Raw genomic sequence first — 26282 nt, 5'->3', positions numbered from 1 at the left:
CTCTCCTCCATTTTATAGACAATATCCTAGAAAAATTCATCTGGGTCCATTGCCTCCTCTTCCTTGAGTCACATTCATCTTTCAGCCCCTCACAATCTGGCTTCAGATTACATCAGTCTTCTGAAACTGCCCTCTCCAAAGTTATTATCAATCTCTGCATTGTTAAATCCGGTGCACTTTTCTAGCCCTCTTGACATCTCTGCAGCATTTGACACTGTTGACCTGCTCCTTGTCCTAGTTATTCTTTCCTTCCTTGGTTTCTGGAGCTCTGCTCTTTCCTGGCTTTCCTCCTATCTGTAACAGTGATTCCCCCTCAGTCTCCTTTGGTGGATAACAGCATTCCCCACTAACTATGGATATCTCCCAAGACTATCCTGGTCTATATTCAATACATTCCATAAATATTTTCTCTTAGTGACCTCATCACCTCACACTGGTTCATTTATCAAAACTATGTGGAGGAATCCCATCTACAGAACCAATCACAATATCTCTCCTGAGTCCTATCCAATTCCACATCACAAACTGCCTGTTGAGCTTCTCCAAGATGCTCCCATAAGTGTCTCAGACTCAGCATATCTAAATCTGAAGTCATTGTCTTTCCTTCTAAACATACCTGTATTCCAGACTTTGCTATTTCTGTTATATCTCCAATCACCCAAGTTCACAACCTTGACATCATCTTCAATCTTTGCCTCTCCCTCTCCATATCAAATTAATTGCCAAGTCTTGTTCATTCTTCCTCTGTGACATGTCCCACATCTCTCCTACCATCACTACCCTAATTCAAGCCTTCATCACCCCTAACCTAGACTATTGCAACAGCCAACTAATTAGATTCTCGGATTCTATTGTCTCTCTTCTCTAATCCATTTTCCACAAAGATGCCAACAAAATAGTCCAACTCTATCCTCATCACTTCCTGATGAAGAATCCTGCCCCTGTGCCTTTCTTTGCACAAGCTGTTCCCTGTGTCTGGAATGCACTCCCTCTTCACCACTAGCTTTTAGAAACACCAGTTATTCGAGATTGTTTGTCTTTTGTTTTTTTTAAGAGGACCAGTGATATCACAGACGATGTCTTGACTCGTGCATGAATTGGATTTAAGTGAGGCAAAGTTGCACAAAGTCATCAGCCTCACTCTCTCTTCCAGAGTCATCCAAGTCCAGTGGCAAGACAAAAGTTAAGACAACTAACAATGACCCAGGATGTGGTGGACAACTTTGGTGTCTTTGATGTTTGACCAAGCTCTACTGCTGCCTGCTTCAGCTGACTGTTGGAACAAATTGTTCTCATTCACCCATTTCACCAGGAGAAACCTTCACGTGCTTGGGGTAGACACCCCCCTGATTCACCAACAGGTTTAAAGCCTGTTGGTTACTCTCAACCTGGGTTAGCCCATCGGCCAAGATGGTTTACCAGGGTGTAGACACTGCATGTGCTACAGCTTCTTAGAGCCACAGGTGAGAATTAAGTTCCAGAAGGGCAGCTAAGTGGTGCAGTAGATAGAGCACCAGCCCTGAAATCAGGAGGACCTGAGTTCAAATCCCACCTCAGACACTTACATTAGCTGGGTAACCCTGGGTAAGTCACTTAACCCCAATTGCCTTTCCTCCCCCTCAAAAAAAAAGAGTGAAGTGTGAGGTAAACACCAAAGGTGGATCTCCCAGACGTTAGTGATACCTTTCTCATCAGCTAATTGTGTATCTTATCTGTTTTCATGCTGCATACTTTCTCCCCTCCCCACGTAAACTCCTGGAGTGAAGGAACCTCTTCTGTTTTGTTGTTGTACCATCAGTGCCTAGCACCCAGAGAAGGAGCTTAACAGGTGCTCCTTCAATTGAATTGGAGAGCATAGTAGCTAGGAGAAGGGCTGTGATCCAAAAGAGTTTAATGATAAATCAAGATTAGAATCTGACATTTTCTATGCACCAAGTACTCTAAGAATTACTGATAGCAAAATAATAATTGAAGTCCTACTACCTTGGATCCTACAAAGCATTTATCTCAGGAGCCCAAATACAGAACTTTTACAGATGGTGAATCTTTTCTTTTTACAGGAGGGGAAAGAGAATATTATTCTAAACATTTATGAGTCAGAAAAACTAAAACAGAGTCAGCCAGCAGGAAATCTCAAGCTATCCTAGCTTCAGTATATGACTATGCACTTAGAATGTGTCCAGAATGTCTTCAAAAGCTGGGGTTCTTAACCTTTTTTGTCACAGACCCCTTTGGTGGTTTGGTGAAACCTAGGAACCCCTTCTTGGAATAATATTTGGTACTTACATTCACAATTGAAAGAAATGCTAAATTTCAACTAGAGGTTAGTGAAAATAAAGATGTTATTTTTCCCGCTCAAGTTTTCAGATCTCTTGAAATCTATTAATGGACCCCTGAGGGATTCATGGATCTTATAGTTAAATGCCCTTGCTCTAAAGAAAGCCATTGTTAAAACCTAAAGATTAAAGTCAAAGAGCAAAACAGAGTAAGAGAGAATACCAAGTCACCACTGCAGCCCAAGATGAGCTGTTATACTTTCTATTTCCAAACCCCACAAGACAATTTCGGAAATGAACTAGTATGGTTTTCCTTCTGTGTGTAAGAAAGAGAGAAAAAAATTGTCTCTCCCACCCTCCAGAGGGCTATGAGTGGTAATGAGTGTTTCTATCTATAGGCTTTGAGAATCCCTTGCTGTGTAGGAACAGGATATCATATCCAGAATAGGAATGTGCTTAAACTTTTTTTTAAATTAAACTCACATATGACTCCCATGCCCAGTGTCCAGAATCCTGACTTTGTGTGGCTGCCTCCCCCACTTTCCTCAGCTGTGGATCATCTAGATCCAAAGTAAATGCCATCTCCACAGAGCATTTTTAAAACTGAGTACAAGAGCCAACTCTGGTCAAAACTGTGAAGCAGGTGGTCTTGGTTCACCATCCTCCCTAAACCCTCTATCCCATGCCACACATATCTTTACAGTTGCTGTCTCTAGCTCTTCTTCCCCTAACAAAACCCTTCAGTCTGCTGTTAAAAGTCTAGGGACGCTTAATATCCAAAGAATTGTGCTACAGAGCTCGTGCTGGGTTACAACTGCCTCTGATCTCACAAGCCTATTTAAAAAATGAGAGGCAGCCCAGCACGGTGGCAAGAGGGCAGGCCGTGGAGTCAGGAAAGCATGGGGTCAAATCTTTCTTGTATACATTGGCTCTGTGCTACACCCATGGGTAATTCACTTCACCATTCAATGCTCCCAAGCTATTCTCTAGAAGTTCTAAGAGAAGGAAGTAGAAGGCTCCCAAAAGAGAAGGGTCCAAAGGAGGATAGCAGAGTCATTTCCACAGTGCTTCTAGATCACCCTTGATGGGGGTTCCTCTTAACAAGAGTCCACCTCCTCACATCCCTAAATCTCAGTGGCTAATAATGTTAAGCAAAGCCCCCAGTCACTGGGGAACTATAGCTTCCCAGTGCCTTCTCTCAGCAATGGGCCAGAACACATATCCAGTTCCATGAGATGGGCCCAGTTCTGCAAATCAGGGATTTCCCCACTACACTACAATTATAGGAAAAATGTTGATCAACATGAATGGCAGAGGGAGTTTCCACCCCAGGAGTTCCCTAACCTAATGAAATCATAGAACCAAATCCCATCCTATCTCAAAGAATAGAAAATTTAAGAACCATCAAGATTCACATTTTATGCTAGTATCAGAAGTGTGGTGAGGGGAAAGCCTCAAAGTTTTAGAAGGTTTAAAAGATAAAGTATGGTTTAATCAATCAACAAGCAGTATTGAGCACCTAATATGGGCTTAATTGAATACCTACACCATGCTAAGTATTGAGGATGGAAATATAAGGAATGAAAAATCCCAATTTTTAAGGAGCTTACAGATTATTGGAAGCAACAAGGGGGAAAGGAGAAGGGAATAAGTGTTTGGGGTGTATGGGAGGACTAGCACCTCTGCTGTGAAGGCTTGCTGAGCCCTTTTCATAGCTACTCATCCACCTTTCACCCAACTCTCATCTGTGGCACCAAGAAGAGGTAGCATGCACAATGGCCACACCCCAGTAAACCATCTCAGCAGACAGGTTAAACCAGGTTGAGGATAACCAAAAAGCCTCAAACCCATTGGTGAGTTAGGGGGATGTCTACCTCAACCATGTGAAGACTTCCCTTGGTGGAATGGGCAGATGAGAACAATTTGTCCCAGCAGCCATGACAGCAGCTGCAGCAAGTATTGTGAAGCACTTAGAGCTTGGTCAAGCATCAAAGACACCAAGGTTATCCACTGCATTCCAGGTCATTGCCAGTTTCCTGACTCTTGTCTTGCCATTGGACTTTGATGATTCTGGAAGAGAGAGTGAGGCTGATGACTTTTTGCTACGCTGACTTACTTAAATCCAGTTCATGAACAAGTCAAGATATCACTTGTCATTGGTGTCATTGGTCCTCTGTGGAAACAAAGGACAAATTACAGCACCTACTATGTGCCAGACACTGTGCTAAGAGTTTACCAATATTGTCTCCTCTAATCATTATAATAACCCTGTGCAATTCCAACTGAGGAAACTGAGACAAATGCAGTAAAGTGGCTTGCCCAGGGTCACAAAGCTAGTAAGTATAAGATGCTAGATTTGAACTCAAGTCTTCCTAACTCCAGGCCCAGTGCAGATAGAGAGCTAGAGGAATAAAGAGATCATATAGATGTAGATACAAATACACACACACACACACACACACTTGTGTATGTGTGTGTATGTGTACGTGTACCTCTCAAGGCCTAGTATCAAACTCAAAGATGAGTTGTTGTATTACTCAGCACAAAAGCAAACTCTAAACAAGGAGAAACACAAATTATTTGCCAGTTGAAGATCTTTGACCTAGGTCTGACATAGAAAGAATCACCTTCGCTCCCTCTCTCCCTATGCTAATCTCCTATGGAGCTAAATATCCAGCAACAGCAGAGGTCAGAGATGTCCAAGTTGAGGGAGGGGAGAAGGGAGGATGGGAGCATAGTGTCCTATCATGACTGCAGTCTTCATAAAAAGGAAACATAGGCTGTATACATGGTATCTGCATCAAGTAATCTGTCAGAGGAAATAACTTATCCTCTTACAACCCTGGGCGGGGTGGATGGGGAGGGAGAAGAACATCCTTGCCTTCATTAGCAAATACTTGGAAGTAGATCCAGACAGGGTGACTTGAAAATTTTGTCCTCAGTCAAATTTCTAAAGGTAGTGGAATTTTTTTCTCCCCTTTCAGAGCCCTCTTCTCCACCTGCTCTCTGCCCAGCAACCCAGTGTTTTGCTCCTGGGAAACCATGTGAAATTCAATCACATTGAGTGTAAATGATTGCTAACAGATTAATGCACTTATCCCAGGAGAATCAAAGCCTTTATCTAAGAAAAGTCTGAAGGGTGGAATTTCAGGCATCAGCTGCAAGGTAGAAGGGGTGTGTGTGTGTGTGTGTGTGTGTGTGTGTGTGTGTGTGTGTGTGGTGTGTGTGTTGTGTGTTTAAAGAAACTAGACCCTCCCCAGCTCCTGGAATCACACTAATGTAACCTGTGGCCCAACAGTGTAAGTTCTGGGCTTACACAGACCCAGTTCATTTATGGTAGTGCCCTTCCCCAAATCACTTCTGTTTGGCCTGCTTTCCCTCTGCTCAGTTTCCTCTGGGAACCTCAAAAGCTGTTAACTAGGTCTCCAAAGACTCGGTCAACCAGTTAATAAGCATTTATTAAACTTGTTCTATGTGTCCAGCACTGTGCCCAGGTAACAAGGTCCTGTGCAAGTGCTCAAGGTAACAATGTATATTGGATATGACAGCCTTTGTTACTCTCCACAGGAAATGCCAAACAACATCAAAGAACTCATAGCAACCCATGAACAGTTAATACAGTTGTCTTATTTAGGACAATTCAAGAAATTATAGGATCCAGAAGGAGAAGGGAATTTAGGAATCATTCAGTCCAAGTCTCTCTTTTTACAGATCGGGAAACTAAGACCAGAGAGGTTGAGTGTTTGCCCAAGGTCACCCAGCAGCAGAGGGAAGATTTTAATATTGACTTAAATCCCATGATCATCCCTTCATATCATGCTGATTAATGATGATGATTACAATAATAGCTAACACTTATATAGTGCTTTTAATTTGCAAAGCAATTAGCATATGTTAACTCATCTGAGCCTCAAAACAACCCTGTGAGGTTGGCAGATGACATTATTATCTTCATTTTACAGATGAGGAAATGGAAAATGGACAGACTTGAAGTGACTCGCCCAGGGTCACACGCTCAGACTCTGCCAAAGGGGCCTCATGTCTGAGGCAGGATTTTAACTAGGTCATCCAGTTTAGAGCAGAGTCCTTGGATGATGGAATACAAGTTTTCTGAAAGGCAGTGGGCCAGGAAGTAGGAAAGAAGCTCTGAGAGAGAAAGCTTTAGCTACTTCATACTTTGGCCAGAATAACTCCCCACACATATGTCCCCTCCTATGAAAGGAAAGATATGATTGTTTAAAGGGCTTCTCCGTCACCACTGCCCCAGATGCCACCACCCTGCTCCTAGGAAGTAGCTGAAATCACTCACAGATAATGAGAACCACCCTCTCTGGCTATCACAGGGTTTCCCCTCCTGATTTGGGGTTTATTTATCCTGCAGCTCTTCCCGGGGAACCTTATTCCCTAATTCCATGACTAGATTCATGACTCCAAATGAGATTACTATCTCTGTTCCCTGTTTCAAAAGGAAATTATTGGTCACTTATAATTCTGTAATTACTTTTCAGAAGCAGATGCAGTATCCTTTATGAGGAAATAGAAATGACATCCTTTCTCTGCTTTGTGTCAGTTATATTAACCTGAAAGATTCAAGCTTCTCACTCATGTAGGGGTCCTTTTATTGTCACCTTGTTTAGCAGGCAATAAATGTGCTAATAATTGCAATTATGATAATAGCAGTATGCTAACAATGACTGTGTGAGAAATCAATCTCAAGGCACTTTTCATTCACAGACATTGGCTTTTCAGACTATATATGGGAGTTGTCCCTCCCCTTCCCTCAGGAAACAAATACCTTGAATACGTTGGAGCATTGGTTGGTTCAAAGCAGATTTGTGGAAAATTCTGCTTTCCAGATGAACCAAGAGTGAGTATCTACATCACGCCTTCCTAGCACCTAAACACTTCTGGCCAGTCAAGAAAAGACAGATTGACCTTAACCATAGACAATATTTTGCTACGTTCCTTCCAATGACTTGCATCTTTCTAAGTTAGGTATTCTTTATCTGAGGTCTGTGAACTTTAAAAACACCAACAACAACAATATTTTGATATCTGCATTTCCATATAAGTGGTTTCCTCTGTAATTCTATGTATTTTATTTTATGCATTTAAAATCATGATTCTGAGAAGGGGACCACAGGCTTTATCAGGAACTGCCAGAGGGGTCCTTAATACAGAAAAGGTTTTCAGAACCCCTAGTCTAGAATGTATAAAAAGATGCCAAGTCAGTAGGTACAGTTGAAAAGATGTCTATATTCTAGTCACCTAAAGCCTTATTCATGGGCAGAATATTTAGGCATTCGTTCTCTTCTTCATTTTGTTCATTCAGTAACTTCATTCATTTCACATGTGTTTATTGATGCTGATTATATGCCCTCAGCTAGGTGCTAGGCATCTTCGGAGTGACTGACTAAATGGAATGATTTGTTAGAACTGCCCGGAAAAGGTACTCCTCCTCTAGATCATGCCCCGGAAACCTCTTCATCCTAGAAGATCACATCCATCCTGGAATCCATATCTCAGAAGTACTTTCTGCCCCTTTAAGTCCCACCCTCTGATTGGATGGCTCCTCCCAGAACTTCCATATAAGGAGGACATCCAAGCTAGCCATCTCTTCATTTCCCCCCAGGCTGCACTCCTCCAGACTTTTCCATCATGGCCCTGCCAAATACCTTCTTCCTCCCCACTCCCTTTTCAGTTTCTATGTATGTGTTATCTTTCCCATTAGAATGTAAGCTCTTGGAGAGCAGGGACTTTCCGTTTCCTTGTATTTGTATTCCTAGCACTTAGTGCAGTGCCAGGCACATAATAAGCACTTAATAATTTCTTATTGACTGACTTAATCACGGTTATAGTCTTTGTAGGTTAGAGCTTGAAGGAACCTAGGTATGCAGAAAAAAAAAATAACTGCTATCTAGGAATCAAAGGAAAAAATCATTATGAGTTAGAGTAGTTAAGGGAATCTGCTTACTAGAAGAGATAGACCTGACACTTGGCCCTGAAGGATCATTAAACTTTGAACCCTCACCAAAGATCTTTTAGATGAAATCTGGATGATGATTGCTTAGGGACACTATAAATGGGATTCAGACAGGTAGGTAGGTAGGTAAGTAGGTAGGTAGGTTTACCAGCATTTATCAAGTGCTTACTATGTGTAGGCACTCTACTAAATCCTGGGGATACAAATGTTGTTGTTATTTGTCCTTCATTTTCAAAGAGTACCAATGACACCATGGGATGATGTCTTGACTTGTGAGTAAATTGTATTTAAGTAAGGCAGAGTTGCAAAAAGTCATCAGCCTCACTTCCACAGTCATTGAAGGCCAGTGGCAAGACAAAAGTCAGGACAACTGGCAATGACTAGGGATTCAGGGGATGACCTTGATGTCTTTGATGCTTGACCAAGCTCTAAATGCTCCATAATACCTGCTTCAGCTGCCTTCACGGCTGCTGGGACAAATTGTTCTCATCTGCCCATTCCACCAGGGGAAGTCTTCACATGCTTGAGGTAGACATTTTCCCAACTCACCAATGGGTTTGAGGCCTCCCAGTTACTCTCAACTTGATTCAGCCTGTCTGCTGAGAGGTTTACTGGGACGTGGCCACTGAGCATGCTATTGTTTCTTGGAGCCACAGGTGAGAGTTAAGTGCTAGGTAGAAACTAAAGGTAGATGAGTAGCCCTGAAAAGCGCAATCCTTCATAGCAGAGGTACTAGTCCTCCTTGAACACCCCATACACCCCTGGTGATACAGTTACAAGCAAAAAGAAAGACAGTTCCTGTCCTCAAGGAGCTTACATTCTAATAAAACAGAGCTGGGGTGAAGGAGGGAGGAAGTACCCAGAAAGGTATGTGAGTTGGGGAAGGGAGTGAAGGGTAGTCCTCATGGGTCCCTCTCCAAAATAGAGGAAGAAATTCATCAATGAGAGAAGGGGGAATGGCTCAGCCAAGGATGTTACAGTGTAAGATAGTTATTGATGCATACACACTGAAGGATATTCAGAGAGTTAGGACTAGAGCTGATAGGTAAAAGAAGGATGGAAGGGCTGGTACACTCCCCAACACAGAGGCACTGCATTTTAAAAGAGAATTCTGGTGAGGACAATATTTAGGCCGAAGGAACAAGATGATAATATTTTGTCAGTCTCTGAGACAGTGGAATAGAGTACTTTGAGTCAAGTAAACCTGGGTTTGAATCCTGTCTCTGACAGGCACTAGCTCCTTAACCCTGAGCAACATGCTTAACCTCTGAGCCTCAAGATGCCCACCTGTAAAATGGGGCTAATCACACTTACAGTACCTAACTCACAGAGTAGTCTCGGGGCTCCAGTGAGATCATGTTCACAACTATAAAGGACTTTGCAAATTTTAATGTGCTATATAAATATTCATTATTACTATCTGGGTAGGAGAAAGATTTGGGGGCAGGGCAGGGTTATCTCGAAATCATCACACCAAAAGTGACTACCTATTTGATGCAGTGGATAGAGTACCAGCCCTGGAATCAGGAGGACCTGATTTCAAATCCAGACACATAACATTCACTAGCTGTATGACCCTGGGCAAATCACTTAACCCCATTGCGTAGCAAAAATTTAAAATTTAAAAAAAAATTTAAAAAGTGACTACCTATACTGACTCTGCAAAAGCAGCCCTGTTCATTCCCATCCAGGAGAATTTATCAAATGCCTAATTGGGTGTAGCTGTGGTGGGTGCCCTATGAAGTGAACATTAATTACAGTTTTCAGATGAGCTCCCCCCTCCCCTCCCCAGCCCATGCTACAAGCCCGGAAGATGGTAAGGGAAATTACTCACAGATTCAGCCAAGGAGTTTGGGGAACATCCTTCTTAATGAAGCATTAGTTTCACTTAGCATTCCATAATTTTTTCCACAAATGCAAATTAAAAATATATTTGAAAGTTCTATGAGCAAGTGCTCCGCAATTATGGGGATGAGGAGAGATGAGAAACAAGGGATCTCAGTATGGGGGAAAGTGTCTCCTTTCTTGTCTGTCAGGGGATAACAAAGTGGTGCAGAAAAGGAGGTGGCCAGAAACCTGCAAAGTGATAAAGAAGGAACATTTTCCCCATTACTATCCTAAGCTCTTGCTAAATCGCAGCATTTTCTCATTTAAATAAAATGCATCTTAATACAATTAGAATGAATGACTCTTTTTTTCCTCCAATATTTATGCTCCCAAGCAAGCTACTAATTAGTCCCCTTGCTTTCCTCAGAGGAAGAATGCGTGAGAGGCCACTGTCCCTGAGGACAGCCGAGGACCAGGCAGCAAGCAGAGGCTTTTTGTCCCCTCTCTCTCTTACTTTCTCTTTTCTCAGTTTCTGACAAATAGCCAATGGCAGAAATGCTTCACTTTTGTTATCATTTTTACAATTTTCATTTGAAAAGAACTGAGAACAGTTGATCACAGACCAATGCACACAAAGACTGGAGTCTAGACTTTACCAATTAATTTAAACTGGCAATTTTTTTTCTAGAGAAGAAAAAAAAAACAGTCAAACCCTAAAATTAGGGAGGAGAATGGTCTGGAACATAATTGCTCTATCACAGGGGTTCATAAAGTTTTTATTTAATATTTCAATAATTGTATTTCAATATAATTGGCTTCCTTTGTAATCCTTTTTATTTTACCTAATGCTTAAAAACATCATTTGGAGAAGAGTTTAATAGGCTTCACCAGACTGGGGCGGGGAGGGGATGGAGAAGAAGGGAGAAAGAGGGACATCCACAACAAAAAGTTAAGAACCTTTGCTTTAGCATTTGTTGGTTCAATTCAATTATTTCAACAAACTTTTATTAAGTGCCTATTCCTGGGGTGAGGAACCTGTGGCCTTGAAGCCACATGTGGCCTTCTAGGTCCTTGGGTGTGGCCTTTTGACTGAGTCCCAGTTTTACGGAACGAATCTTTTTTTTTTTTTAAATTATGAAGGGGATTTGTTCTGTGAAGTTTTCATTCAGTCAACAGGTCTCACTTGAGGACCTAGAGGGCCACATGTGGCCTTGAGGCTGCAGGTTCCCCACTCCTGTTCTGTTCTGTTCAGGGCAGTGTAATGGAGTAGACAGGGCAACTAAATGGCATGGTGGATTGAATGCCAGCCTGGAGTCAGGAAGACTCATTTCCATGAGTTGAAATCTGGCCTCAGACATTTACTAGGTCAGTGACCCTGGGCAAGTCCCTTAACATTGTTGGCCTCAGTTTCCTCATCTATAAATGACAAACCACTTCAGTATCTCTGCCAAGAAAACCCCAAATGGAGTCACAAAGAGTCGGACACAACTGAAAATAACTGAACAGCAATGTAGTAGATAAAGAACTGGTTTCAGAGTCTGAAAGAGTTGGATTTAACTCCCACTTCTTGACACATACTGTGTAAAGGGAGCAAGTCACTTCTCCTCTCAGTTGCCCAAACAATACCCTGATGTTCCTGGTTTCAAAGAAGGTGCTGATATTGGAGGCCTCCTCACCAAAAGTCTCCAACATCAATGAAATTACAGGTATGATTTTTTTTAATGTTCAAGGCTTTAGGAGAAAGTCATCCTTGTGCTAGGGATAGGAAGACAAATGAAATTGCCCCTGCCCTCAAGAAGTTTACATTCTAAGATAAAACGTGCACAAAACAGTAAATATAAATTAAATATGCAAATTTCACGAAAGAGAGAATACTAACAAGGGGGGTTCAGGAAAGGTTCAGGAAAGGCCTCCTATAGAAAGTAACATGAGAATTATATTTCTTTTCAAGGCAGAGTCCCAGATGGACCAAACTATGGGTATTTTCTAGAAGCATAAGAAAGGAATTAGGGCAATGAAAAAACAAGCCATGCTCAGATAGGGTCCCAAAGTAGGCCCTGTCCATTCTGCCCACTGTAAGCCCCCTTCCTTTCAGATTTTTTTGGTCTCAGGACCCCTTTACCCTCTTAAAATTTGAGACCACACACACACACACACACACACACACACACAAAGAGCTTTGGCTTGTGTGGGTCATAGCAATATTTATTTATCATATTCAAAATTAAAACCTCTTAGTATGATTACGAAAATAGTTTTGACCTCAAAGACTCCTGAAAGTATCTCAGGGACCCTCAGGAGTCCCTGGACCACACTTTGAAAACCACTAGTCAGGTTAGTAGTTCCTATAAAAAGAAATCTGAGGATTTTAATAAAAGTTATGCTCAATACCAATCAACAGCAAGACATTGCAGTTTAAAAAAATTAGTCTCAGGATTCTTTGAGAAACACGGTAAAAAGGGAGGTGAAAGTCCTCTTGCTCAGACCATGTTTACGGTATTGTGCTAGGCTCTAGGTGGCTCTTTTTAGAAAGAACTTTGTCAAGCTTGAGAATATCTAGAAGAAATTAGATAACAGTTGTCTTCATCTATTTGAAGGGCTGTCATGAGGATCAAGATGGCCCAATGGATAGAGGACTGGGCCTAGAGTCAGAAAGACATGAGTTCAAATCCAGCCTCAGACACTTACTAGCTCTGTAACCTTGGACAAGTCACTTAACCCTGTTTGCCTCAGTTTCCTCACCTGTAAAATGAACTGGAGAAGGAAATGGCAAACCACTCCAGTATCTTTGCCAAGAAAACCCCAAGTGGGGTCACGAAGAGTCAGACACTGCTGAAAAACTCCTGAACAACAACAACAAAACGTGTTAAAAGAGAGGTGATACTGGTTCTTCTAAGCTAAAAGAAGTAGAACTAGGAAGGACAGACAGAAGTTATTGACCAAAGGTAGAATGGGCTGCTTGGGGAAGTGGTGGTTTTAAGGGAAGGCCAGGTGATCATTTGCTGAGGGGCGCAGTAGAGAACATTCTTATGGTGGCACAGCTTGGGCTGGAAAGTCCAAGATCCTTTCCAATTCTGTCAGTATGTAATGTGTCTTGTAAGGTGCTATTCTAGGCCTTGCCTTATGCATAGGTCTAAGACAGAGAGAGTCCTAACCCTTTGAGAGTTTCAAGTTGACGGGGGGAGGAAAGAGGAGACTCTCAAACTACATCTTTTGCCACTGTCAAGGTTAACTGTTCCTCCTCTCATTCCCCCAGACGCACAGGGTAAGTAGGAAGAGTTAGCATTTTCCTTACTCCCCACTTCCAAACTCTCATTGGGCAGTCACTTAATCTCTGTTTGCCTCAATTGCCTCAACTATACAATGGGGATAATAACGGCACCCACCTCACAAAGTTGTTTGTGAGGATTAAATGAAAATGATATTCAGAAAGCTCTTAGCATAATGACTGGTACACAGGAGGTGCTATACAAATGCTTATTCCAGTTGCCCCTTCCATTTCTACAGATCTTCCTTCTGCTACCACTTCTCAACAACCATCTCTCTTCCTTTAAAGTTTACTCCACCCTGTTAGTTGCCATCATTTATACACTCCCTGACTCCCTGTGCCCCTCCCTCATACATTCAACACCTGGCTCCCAATCTTCTCCACTCCAGCCCCTTCCCATTCCCAACTATCCGGGTCACCTGGTTGGTCAAACTTCTCAACTCCTATGACCTCTGTCTCCAGCCTACTTTGACCACCCATGGGAGTACTCATACCTTCAACATCCCTTTGCCTTTCCACTCCCATTCTTTCTTCCATCTCTATCTGAGTTTGCCCCAGGTGCTGGAAAGCCTAATTATGACTGCTACTGTAATGAATTTGGTGGCTGTAGTGGGAAAACATCATAGAAGCTGCAAAGTGTGGACAGAATGAATTAGAAAACTCCACAGGTAAGGACACTGGCACTATCTTGTGACTCTCATCAAGTGACCTGACAAAACAGCAAGACAATTTGAAATCCTCCTCTGGGCATGGCCTCATGTAGCTCTAGAATTCCGGAACCCGGCTGGAGGTTCCAAAATGGCACAAATGGAAAAATGTCTTGTTTGAACCCAATTCAGGCACATAATCCTTAGGTTCCTGGTAGACTTCCCCCCCTTTTTCTCATTCTTTTATAAATCAGAAAATTAATTGACCAGAAAATAGTCTCTTGCACTGAGAAAGCTGAATAAGTTTAATGTATAATTTATATATGGAAATGCAGATGTCAACAGGGTGACAAATTGTCATATAAATATTTTTTCAGTTAACATTTTAGGTATCTGTTTTCACCTTAAAGCAACTGTCACCCAGACTATCTGATTGATAATCTTGCACTATAAGGAGGGTGGAACTCAAAAGACTTTTTCTATTTTTACCTATTAATGACAAATCAGACTATGTGACTGACCAAGTCATTTGTAGTAAGAAAAGAGAAAATGAACAGAAAGACCAAATTTTGCCCCAACACACATTCCCCTGGCTTGTGAATATAAGGGGTGATTTTAGATTATTTTAAATATCAGCATAGGGACACGCATCTGTAAAAATCAAATCTTCTCCACTTCTCACTGCAAATTTGGAAAAGATAGCAAAAGATGGAAACGGTACACTTAAGAGGTTACACAAGGAACACAAGCACACTGATACGCTGTTGGTGGAACTATGATGTGATCCAAGCATTCTGGATTTCAGTTCAGACTTGTATTAGAAAAGTTACTAAGCTAGCCATATCCTTTAACCTAGTGATATTACTACTAGGCATAAACCCCTTTACCCCTAAGGAAGCCAATGACAAAAAGAAAGGTCTAATGTATACCAAAATATCCATTGCTATACTTTTTGTAGCAGCAAAGAACTGGAAACAAAGTAGATGTCTATCAATTGGGAAATGTCAGATAAGGGGGAAAAAAGGAAGAAATCTATGGTATATGAATACAATGGAATATTACTGTGTAATAAAATATAATAAGGGGTTTAAAGTAATATATATTTGGAAATGAAGATGACATAAAACAAAAGATATCAATAAAAAATTTTAAAGAAAAATAATAAATATGAGAAACTTTGGTAAATTTGAATGCATTGATAATGAATGAAATAATCACAACCAAGGGGACAATGATTATCATAAATGAAATAAAAAGATCCCTAGAAGGAAGTTGAGCTCTGAATAATAAGAAAAACAATGTCAGGACATACCTCCTTGCCTGATGAGAGGTAGGAGACTACTAAGACAAAATATTGTAGGCATTGTCAGACATGGTCATTGAGTCATATGCTTTTTTGCTTTATTTTATTAATTTTTAATTTTCTTTGCCATGGTGGAGGGCTTAATTATTGAGAAAGGGTGAAATTACTATGATCTAAAAACAAAAGACATCCATAAAATGTATTTGTATAAATAAATAAATAAACCCGCCCCACTGAAAATGGCCAAGATTGATTTCTAGATAGGAATGATAACCCCTTCTGTATATAACCTTTCCAGTTTACAAATCATTTTTACATCCACTACTATATCCATTACTAACAATCAATCAAGAAAAACACCAATTACGTGTCTACTATGTGCCAGGCACTACCTAATCTGTTCCTCACAACAACCCTTTGAAGAAGGCAGTCCCATTTTACAGATGAAGAAACTGAGGGTCAAATTAATAAAGCAACATAGTACCATGGAAAAAGCATTCAACTTGAAAGTCAGGAGAGATCTGATTTCAAATTCTGCCTCCAATCCTAATACCTACATGCCCATGGGAAAGTTATATTACTTTACAAGTATCAGTTTCTGTGACTATAACATGAGCATGATGATAGAATCTATCGTACTTGCTTCCCAGAATTCTCATGAGACTCAAATGAGATAATGTATGTGAATTATTTTGTAAAACTTAAACAACTATATTCTTGCCACCTCTTATTATTATTACTTGCCCCAGGTCCCCTGGATAATAAATGGAAGAATCAGGAGTAATAATGGTAATAACAATAATGATGTACCAAGAATGATCTATTTTCTCAACTGCATAGATACTCCTTTCAAAAATGCAGATCACAGAACATCCATTTCTCTCATCATGTGTTCCTTTGTCCATTTCTTCCCAAAATCCCTCCAGAGGGGGTCTATCTAATATGCTGCTAGCCTTCTACTTGGTGTCTTAATGTTATTATTGCTTGATTTATCACAGCACCAAAGTAAAGCAAGAGCTGTCCATGTCTTATCCCTTGCTCTCACTGTATCTCACCTACTTTTCTGGTTATGCAATAGTGTTGGTGCCAATTTAAACTATTAATTAAAATGGCACTAACTTTTGGGTTACTTTGTATAGCTCTTTACTAATATATTTATGTTGTTTCATGTATATAATCAGAGCCATAACTAGGGGTTACTCCTAAGGAACATTCTCAAGGACAGGCATCAAACACTACCATGATAGATCTGATTTTAAAAAACTATTAAAGATGAATGGAAAGGCACTGGAAGATGAGATCAATATCTAGCAAATTGAAAATATGACTTCCACATCACATAATTAAATGCAAAAAAATACAGAAAAGAATCTAGAAAGGAAAAGTATATTAAAAATTTGAGATTACCTTTATCAACAATTAAAAGCAAAAATCAAAAGATTAAGGCAAGGATTTTTAAACTTCTTTGGGTTGTTGACCCCTTCATAAGACTGGTGAAGCTTATGGATTCCTACTCAGAATAATGCTTTAAATATATAAAATAAAAAAATTTAAGATTAAAACAGAAACAAATTATATGAAATAGTTATCAAAAAATTGAAAATCAAGTTCATGAACTCCTGGGTTAAAGTGAAATAAGAACTCAAAGCAATACAAAGAAGAAGATAAGCAATTCAATATCAATCAAAAACTTCTTTCACTACAAAGGTTTGAGAAGCAAAGAAATTAGAAGAAAGAAAAACTAGGAAATGGGATTTCTAGTCATCTCTGTAATTTCAACAAGCCCAATTCAACAAAAATGTCAGTTGAATTAAATGCAAAACAGAAAATGTGCATACCATTTGTGTTATTGATTGAATCAATCATCTTGCCCACCCACTCCACTTAAAGTAAGTAACAAAATGTTATACCCTGATACCCTTGTCAGCTGAGATTAACTCCACTGAACTGATTCATTGGCAACTTACCTAAGTAGTAAAGAGTATGGCTTTCAAGTTAAAGAAGTCATACCACAATATCTTAATCACTTGATGAACTTGAATGACATTAAGTTATTTGGCTCAGCCCAACCCCCCCAAAAAAAACCCTCATTAACTGCTCTCTACATCTCATAGAATCTTTTTCCAGTTATATCAAAAGTAATTTGGACTTGACAAATATAATATTCTTAGTATACAACAAGGAAATATAGAGACTGAAGCCTTCATGCTTGAAGGTCAAATGGAATCAACTGGCAAAGATGACACCTTCATCTCCTCCAAGCAAGACACCAAACGTAAAGTAATTAAGGAGAAAGCAATATTTCTGTGTATTGAGATTCACTGGTATCCTAAAATAAATGCCCACGCAATAGCAATCTTAATATAAACATTTTGCGCTATTAAATGGACCCTAACAGATTTGGAAAAGATGTAATCAAAATCTATACAATATCAACAAAACACAGGGCCTATCCTCCTAAGGAAATTATGGAAAGATGAATATTTTCTTGTCAAAAGGAAAAAGAAGATTAATACAAATTCACAGAGCATATGATAAACAGGTCAAAAACTGACAGAAATACTTTTGGAACAAGAAGACCACTTTACAGAGCAAAAATAATGGTTGACAACAGGTACATTGAATTTGTCTAATAACCAAAAGAGGTTTGTTTCTGGATGGGACCTATGGAAAGGTTAAGATCCAGGAGTGGAATCAAAAGGCCCTACACTGGCAACCTCCATATTAACTTGACCAATGACATGCCAACAACAAAGTGTTAAATAAATGGCGGAGTTGGACAGATTTTCTTATAGAAACAATAGTTTATGGTGGCAATTCATGACTGAGTGATTGCTACCACAAATTACTGGTGACTTCATAGGATCAGAGATCTGGAACTGAAACAGATTTCAGAGGCTACCTAATCAGACTCCATTTTATAGAAGAGTGTACTGAGGCATAGGGAAATTGAGTGACTGGCCTAAGGTGACAAAAGTAGTGAGCATACTGGTGTCAGAGATGGAATTTGAACCATCTGACCCTGGAGTCAGTTTTCTTTCGGAGGTTATGCAAGGAAATTATTAAAAAGGAAGGAAGGAATAAAAAACTAAGTAACACCACTTCAGGCTACAAAAAAAAAAACAGTACTTATCACAAATACTATGAAAAACACAGTTTGGTGGCTAGGATTATATATCAGAAGCTCACTATGTTTCATTAGCCGACAGAAAACAAATCCCTCTACTACAAATATAGACCTTAAAATGCCCTTGAGAAATCAATGAATAAATTCTACTGAAAGTAAACTGTTGATAGAACTGTTTCCTACAGTTGCCTGGATATAAAATTGATCCATGCAAATTTAAGAATAAGTTTTTTCATAAATGTCACCATACCAAACACTCAAAATCTCCAAGCTATGTGGAACAAAGTACTTTAAAAATTTCAAGATAAAAAGGAGTTATAGTATAGTGGTTAGTCTTGGAGTCAGGAAGAACCAGTGCCTATGATAGATGCTAACTGTGTAATCCTGTGCAAGTCACTTAACCCCTCAGTGTTGCCGGTAATGCTCTAAGAATTTAAGTTGCAAAAAAGATACTGATCTGAATTCATAAAACAAGTTCTTCTCTGGAAGTTCCTCACACCAATGAAAGAAAAAGAAAAATAGAGACCTAACAAAAAAAATCGAAATAAGATGGCCAAACTTTCTATCCACTGTTCCACACTGCCTCCTTCTTGCCACTAACAATAATCCTAATAATAATAGCTGCCAATGATGCATCCCTTTAAGGTTTACAAAGCATAAAGTTTTAGGGCAACTAGGTGGCACAGTGGATAGAGCACTGGGCCTGGAGTCAGGAAGACTCATCTTCCTGAGTTCAAATCTGGCCTCAGACACTTACATGCTGGATGACCCTGGACAAGTCACTTAATCCTGTCTGCCTCAGTTTCCTCATCTATAAAATGAGCTAGAGAAGGAAATAGCAAACCACTCCAGTATCTCTGCCAAGAAAACCCCAAATGGGGTCATGAAGAGTTGGACACAACTTAAATGACTGAATAACAACAACAAAAATGCATCATCTCTGAAGTCTCATTTGATAGTAGAGTCGTTCCAGACATGCTTTCCTAGGATCATAGATTTAGAGGTAGAAAAGACCTCGGAGGTTGTCTAGTCCAAGTGCTTAATTTTACAAATGAATAACTGAGCCCAGGGTGGGACAAGGTCACACAGATAGTAAATAGCAGAACTGAGATTTGAACCAAGTCTACTGATTCCCAATTCATCACACTTTGCACTATACCCTGCTACATCAGGATAAGTTTACATCCCAATACTTTTATTCAGTTACATTTTCAAAAAGTGATTATATCTATCTGTGTAACACTCTACAGAATCTAAACTACAATGATAACAATAATAATAATAATAATAATAATAATAATAGTCAACTATTACTTTGTCCAGGACCCAAACTCTCTTAACTATCAAGATGAACAACAACATAGGGATAGAAACTACATTTGCACTTTCATAAGGGACTCCTGGATGAGGGAAATACCTCTACAAATGCAGATCAGCACCTATGATCTCAGAGAGTTGTTTGGAGAAATGAGAGGTTAAATGACTTCCCCAGGATCACACAGCCAATATTTGTCAGAGAAAGGACTTGAACTCAGGTCTTCCTTGGCTTCAAGTACAACTTTTTATCTACTATTCCACACTGTCTGCCTCTTCCAAATAACAAAAATCCTAATAACACTAGCCACCAATGATACAACCCTTTAAGGTTTATGAGCATTATTTATTTCATCCGAGTAGTCCCCCAACTCTCCTGACTGATTATCCACAGTACTATGGCACATCTTTCCCATGAAAAGAAGAAGGAAACTCATCATGGTTCATCTTTGGACACAACCTTAGAATAGCAGGGTGATGGCCCCAATAGTTTAGCATAGTAATTGTTGCTAATTCCCTGGGTCTCTGGGCCTTCTACCCATTCTCCCTATTCTTAGCTCTCACAGTTAATAATTGTCCATTGATTTAAGCAGCCTCTGGAAAGTTAAACTCTCACTCCCTTGCCTAGTGACCCCTTTTCCCCATGTTTGGCTCTCAATCAGTCCTCAGTGAGAGCTCTGGCTTCCAAACAGGTCAGTGGCAGTCAGACTGGAATAGAATCATGTAAACAAAGCCCTTTGTAGTGGAAAGAGTTCTGTATCCCAGTACTGTTACTTTTTACCTATGCAGTCTTGGCTAAGCCACATAACTTCCTCAGGCCTCAGTTCTCTGAGGTTCCTTTCTCTAACTTCCCTTCTATAACCTGTGACTTTAATCCCCTCAAAAACTTCTAATCCCAGCTCCAGGATAAAAGCCAAACACAGGATTTACTGCTTGGAATGGAGGTACTAGGGAGCCACAGGAGTTAATTGAATAGGGAGATGACATAGTCAGACTTGCATTTTAGGACAGTCAAGTAGAGGATTCACTGGAGTGGGGAGAGACTGGATCCAGGGAGCCATCCAGAAGGCAACTGTATTAGTTCAGGCATGAGGTGATAAAGCACTCTTATAAACTAGACCAGGCTAGATCAGGCAAAGGAGCTGTTAAACTCTGGCCCCCAACCCCGTTAGACAGACTGGTAGCCATACCCTAAATAATCCCAGATCACCATTATTTTATAAAAATATTATTAATGAAAAAAATATTATTAATGCATTTCAACCAAACCCCACTGTACCAGTGTAGCCAGTCACTCAATAATGGGATGGTTGCTTTCCAGTAATAAAATCCCAAGACAATTCTCTTGCTTTCTAATTTTGGGTGGGGGGGTTGTATTGGAGGGGTGAGGGGATTACTGATCAGGAAGCAGGATTCTCTATACTTGGCTGGATTCAATTGAGTTCAGACATTACTTCCTCCTTAGCTACTCCTATTCTTTGCTGATTCCACAGTGTTTGGCTCAACTCTAATGCATGAATTCCTTCTTATTGCCAAGTCAACAAGCATGTATTAATGCCTATGTGCCAGGAACTATAATAATAAGCACCGGGGGATACAAAGAAAGGCAAAAAGACAGTCCCTGTTCTTAAGGAGCTTACAGTTTAATGGAGGAGAAAACATAAAAAAAAATAGGTACAAACAAGAAATAGAGAAGATAAATTGGAGGTAATATCATAGAGAAGACACTTACATTAAGGGAGATCAGGAAAGGCTTTTCATAGAGATGGGATTTTAGCTGGGATTTGATGGAAGCCAGGGAAGCCAGGAGACAGATGAAAAGGAGAGAGGTCCAAGCATGAAGGACAGCCAGTGCAAATACCTATAGTTAGGAAATAGAGTGTCTTGTTTGAGGAGGAGCAAAGAGGCCAATGTGACTGGATTGTAAAGCATGCGGAGGGGGGTGGTAAGGGGTAAGAAGACCAGAAAGGTAGGAAGGAGCCAGGTTATTAAGAGCTTTAAAAGCCAAACAGAGGATTTACTACCTGGTCTTGAAGGTACTAGGGAGCCATGGAAGTTTATTGAATAGGGAGATGACATAGTAAGACTTGCACTTTAGGAAGATCAATTTGACAGTTGATTAGAGGATGCCCTGGAGTGGGGAGAAACTGGATCCAGGGAGCCCATCCAAAGGCAATTGCATTAGTTCAGGCACGAGTTGATGAGGATCCTCTTCTAGACCCAGATTCCTATGTAGACCTATTTTAGGTTGACTCTCTTCCTTGCCATGGGTTGTTCCCTTTGCCTGGAATGTACTCCCTTCCCACCTCCGCCTCTTAGAATGCCAGGATTCCTTCAAAGCTGAGGTCAAGCCAGTTCCTGTGTGAGACCTTTCCTGCTGACCCTGTCACCTCAACCCAACTGCTAGCGCCATCCTCACTTCCCTACCAAAATTACCTTGTATTTGCTTCCTATATATTTTGTGCTTATTAATGGCTGCATATGTTGTTTGTCCTGATAATACGTATGCGCTTTGAGAGCAGGAATGCTTTCTTTTTTTGTCTTTACATCCTCTGCACTTAGAAGAATGCCTGGCCCAGTGCCAAATAAAAACTGGTTGGTTGATTGATCAAATCTCCCTTTAGAGTCCTAATTTGACTGCCCAGGAGCATATCTTCCATTTATAATGTTGTTCCTATGGAATTTATTGCTTCCTGTGATAAATATGTACATATAAATTTATGTAATATTATACATATAATATAATATATATAATATATCATGTTTTTATAGAACCAGTTAACAACTTTAGGCAGGGTATGACCGTACAGGCTAACTTTTCTTGGATTTAAACAATTTCTCACCTGAGCAATTGTAATAGCCATCTAACTGATATCTTGGCCTACAATCTCTTCTCCCTATCATCTCTTCCACACCCCACTATCAGAGTAATCCTCTTAATGCACTGCTCTGCTGTTACTCCCCTGCTCAAAACCCTTCACCAGCTCCCCATTGCCTAACAAATAAAGTCCAAACTTGCTAGCTCAGAATTCTAGACCCTCCACAATCTAGCTGCAACCCACTTTTCCAATTTTGTTTCACATCCCACCCATTCTCATGTTAGACTAATTGATCAGTCAGTTGATGAGCATTTATTCAGCATCTACTATGTGCCAGGTACCATGCTAAGAGCTGAGAATACAAAAGAAGGCAAAAGACAGTTGCTGATCTCAAGGATCTTACAATCTAATTGGAGAGACAGTAGGTAAACAACTATGTACAGAATAAATTGGAGATAATAGAGGGAAAGAACTAGCATTAAAGGGGATCAGGTAAGGTTTCTTGTAGATGAGGGGACTTTAACTGAGACTTGAAGGGAGTCAGTGAAGCCAGGAGGCAGAGATAAGGAGCATTCCAGGCATGGAGAACAGCCAAGGAAAATGTAAGAAGTCACAAGATGGAGTGTTTAGCTCAAGGAGCAGCAGGGAGGACAGTATCACTGGACCACAGAGTACGTGATGGGGAGTATATGGTATAAGAAGACTGGGCAGGTAGAAGGGGGCTGGGTTATGAAGGGCTTTGAATGTCAAACAGAGGGTCTTCTATGTGATCTGGAGATGATAAGGAGCCACTGAAGTTTACATTCATCCTTTCTATAATTTGCTTCCCATCCCTTTTCCAACCTTGTACCTCTGCTCACATCATCCTCTCTGCCAGGAATATTCTCTATGCTACTTTCCTTCTACCTACTGAAATCCTCTCCTTCCTTCAAGGCCTTCTCAGACATCACCTCCTCTATGATGCCTTTTCTGCTCTCCTTCGACAGAAATTGTCTCTCCCTCTTCTGATCGCTTAGAGCCCTTAGTCTGCATATCTCCAAAGCCCTGCTCAGTTTCTAATCTGTACTGTCTTTCTTTGAATACAGACTTATCTCCATAATCAATCTGCAAATTCCTTGACTTCAAGAAACAAGTTCATCTACCTTGGCTAGACTCAACACTACCTTGCCTGATAAATGTTGGTTGAATTGAATTCAGCTGTCAAGTGTTTATTGACCTTGGGAGCACAATAAGGGCATGAATCATCTCTTTTTATATTCTAATCTTCATGACATCCTTGTGAAGGAGGTTGTACTGGTGTCCCACTGTACAAATGAGGCAATCAAACCCAAGGGAATACTTTGCCCAAGGTCACATAGTTATTAAGAGGCAATAATTCAAACCCAAATTTTGAACCTGTGTCTCTGAATTCCAAACCCACAGCTTTGGCCCCAATTCCATGCTGCTTCTCATTAAGCCATCAAAGAAATGTAAGATAAATTTAATCCTGTACTAAGTAATCATAGTTTGCCACCACCAGATCCCAGGCCTGCTCAGATACAACTGGACTACCAAAAACTTCCATTTGGAACTTTTATTCATGCTGTCCCTATCTCATCCCTCCCCTAAATGTAGCACAGGCATTATGCAGATAAGGAAAATGAGTTGTTGATCAGCTATTTCAGTCATAACCCCATTTGGGGTTTTCTTGGCAAAGACACTGGAGTGGTTTGCTATTTCCTTCTCCAGCTCATTTACAGATGAGGAAACTGAGGCAATCAGGGTTAAGTGACTTGCCTGGGGTCACACAGGTAGTAAGTATCTGAGGTTGGATTTAAACTCAGGTCTTCCTGACTCCAGGCCCAGCACTCTATCCACCTCTATCCACTGCACCACCTAGCTTCCCATAAAGGGAAATGAGGCCCAAGATCTTTTGCTTAGTCACAAAGCCAGTACTAAAACAACAGGTCTACTGTCTTGAGGCCTCTACTTTCTACCAGATCACCTCATCCTTCAATAAACAAGAGCTAAGAATTTAAAGTTGCCTCAGTCACCCCTTCTTGTTCACAGACATGAGTATTAGGAAAGAAGGAAGGGGTCACCTGAGGAATGGAGAGTGAATAACTGTTCCCTGTGTCTGCCAGGAATAAAAAGAGGCAGGTGATTTAAATTATAGTGGGAAGGAGATTTTAAAGGATGGGGTAAAGAAGCAACAGGGTGGTAAGAATACAGTCCAGCCCAGAAACAGGAGGAGTCCAAATAAGAGACCAACCCCTAAGAATGGAAATCTCATTTACTTTCTCAGCCTCTCTCTCATGTGGCTGAGCTCTCCTGCTCTGGACACAGTCAGACCCCTATCCTCAGACCCTGAGGCTCTCTTTGAGCTTTGGTCCTTATCTGTTAAATAAGGTGACTGAACTCAAGGACCTCTGAAGTCCCTTAAAGTCCTAAATCTTGGAAACTGATTCAATCCACTCTCAGGGAACTGCATGTTTTCCTAAGTGACTTCACCTATTGTCCAGGACGTGAGTCATGGCCTCAGCCACCCTGAGACAATAGATAGAATAGTTAGATAGGAAGTTTCTATAGTAAGTATAGAGCCGTCTTAGACTCTCAAAACAAAGCTATAAATTAGAAAAGGTCTCAGGAAGCCGAGGAGTTTGAAAACCGAAATGCTGCTTTGTTTCTTAGCCTATACCTTTTCTTCCTGTCCAAAGGAGAAAAAAACCCAGGCAAGGGAGATGACATAACAATTTACCCTGAAGAGAGGAATATTTTAATAGTTCCTAGCTCTCTCTAGTGAATACCATGTGGAGATAGCATCGTATGGGGGAATGGGTACAGGAGCTGGAAAAAGAGGAGCTGGGTTCAAATCCAAGCTCTTCCATCGACTACCTGTGAGACTTTGAACAAGTCCCTTTGCCCTTCCTGGCCTCAGTTTCCCCACTTGTAAGTGTTAGAGTGGATGATCTTTCAGATCCTTTCTATGTTCCCAGACTTCCTCTCTCCTCTCTGCCACCCATCCCTCTAGTTCTCCTCCTCTGTCAAGGAGGCCCGGTTACCTCGCCTGATATTCCGCAGCACACCCCCCTCGGCCTCCTCCCTGGCCGCCCTTGCCTCCCTCTCGTGCCAGCGCCGCAGCTGCTCCTCCCTCATCTTGTAGAAAAGGATGTGTTTCTGCTCATCATTTAACTCTGCCAGGAGCTCCGGGTCAATGTACATTTCCTTCAGGATCTGCTGCAGCATGGTGCCCACCGAGTGGGATGGCACAAGCTCCAGTCCAGGCCAGCCAGGGGCAGCAGTCCCAAGCCCTTGGGCCCAGAGGGCACTCAGATCAGCCTCCAACGAGAGAAGGGAACTTCTAAGAGCCGTCTCCTCCAGTTGTTTCTCAGTGTCCTTTAGACTTCCATGATCCTCCTTTAAGAGGCATCTTTCCTTTCCTTTAGCACTCACAGAGCTGTTCCACTCATCTTGCCATGTCGAAGTAGCCACACATATCAGGTGGAAGAGAGCTAGGGAGATGAGAGAGGATGGGCTCCTTTGGGTGAGGAGGTTGCTTCATACCACAAAATCAGCCACCAAGCTTTTCACCCCCAGTTGCTCCATCACCTAGCAGAAAGACCCTGAGGCCCCTAGGAGGATGGATGAGGCAGCTGGACCCTCTCTCAGCCTCTGCAGGGCTCCAGCCCCAGGCCAGAAGCCTACAGGAGCAGCCAGCAGAGTGTTAAGTGATCTACTA

General features: G+C 41.0%; 1 protein-coding gene across 1 annotated transcript in view; it reads right to left on the bottom strand.

Annotated features, from left to right (window-relative positions):
- The window catches only part of SH2D4B (SH2 domain containing 4B), a 192460-nt gene extending 166671 nt beyond the window's left edge, over nt 1-25789 (bottom strand). The window contains exon 1 of the mRNA XM_027861213.1: nt 25606-25789. Within this exon, the coding sequence (XP_027717014.1) occupies nt 25606-25789 (184 nt within the window). The remainder of the gene's footprint in view (nt 1-25605) is intronic.
- Between the last annotated feature and the right edge of the window lie 493 nt (nt 25790-26282).

This window comes from Vombatus ursinus, unplaced genomic scaffold (genome assembly GCF_900497805.2).
Source record: "Vombatus ursinus unplaced genomic scaffold, bare-nosed wombat genome assembly UNPS02000749.1, whole genome shotgun sequence".
In the NCBI taxonomy this organism is placed as follows: Eukaryota; Metazoa; Chordata; class Mammalia; order Diprotodontia; family Vombatidae; genus Vombatus; species Vombatus ursinus.
Note: the sequence above shows the minus strand (reverse complement) of the source record. Positions and strands in the feature narration are given on the sequence as shown.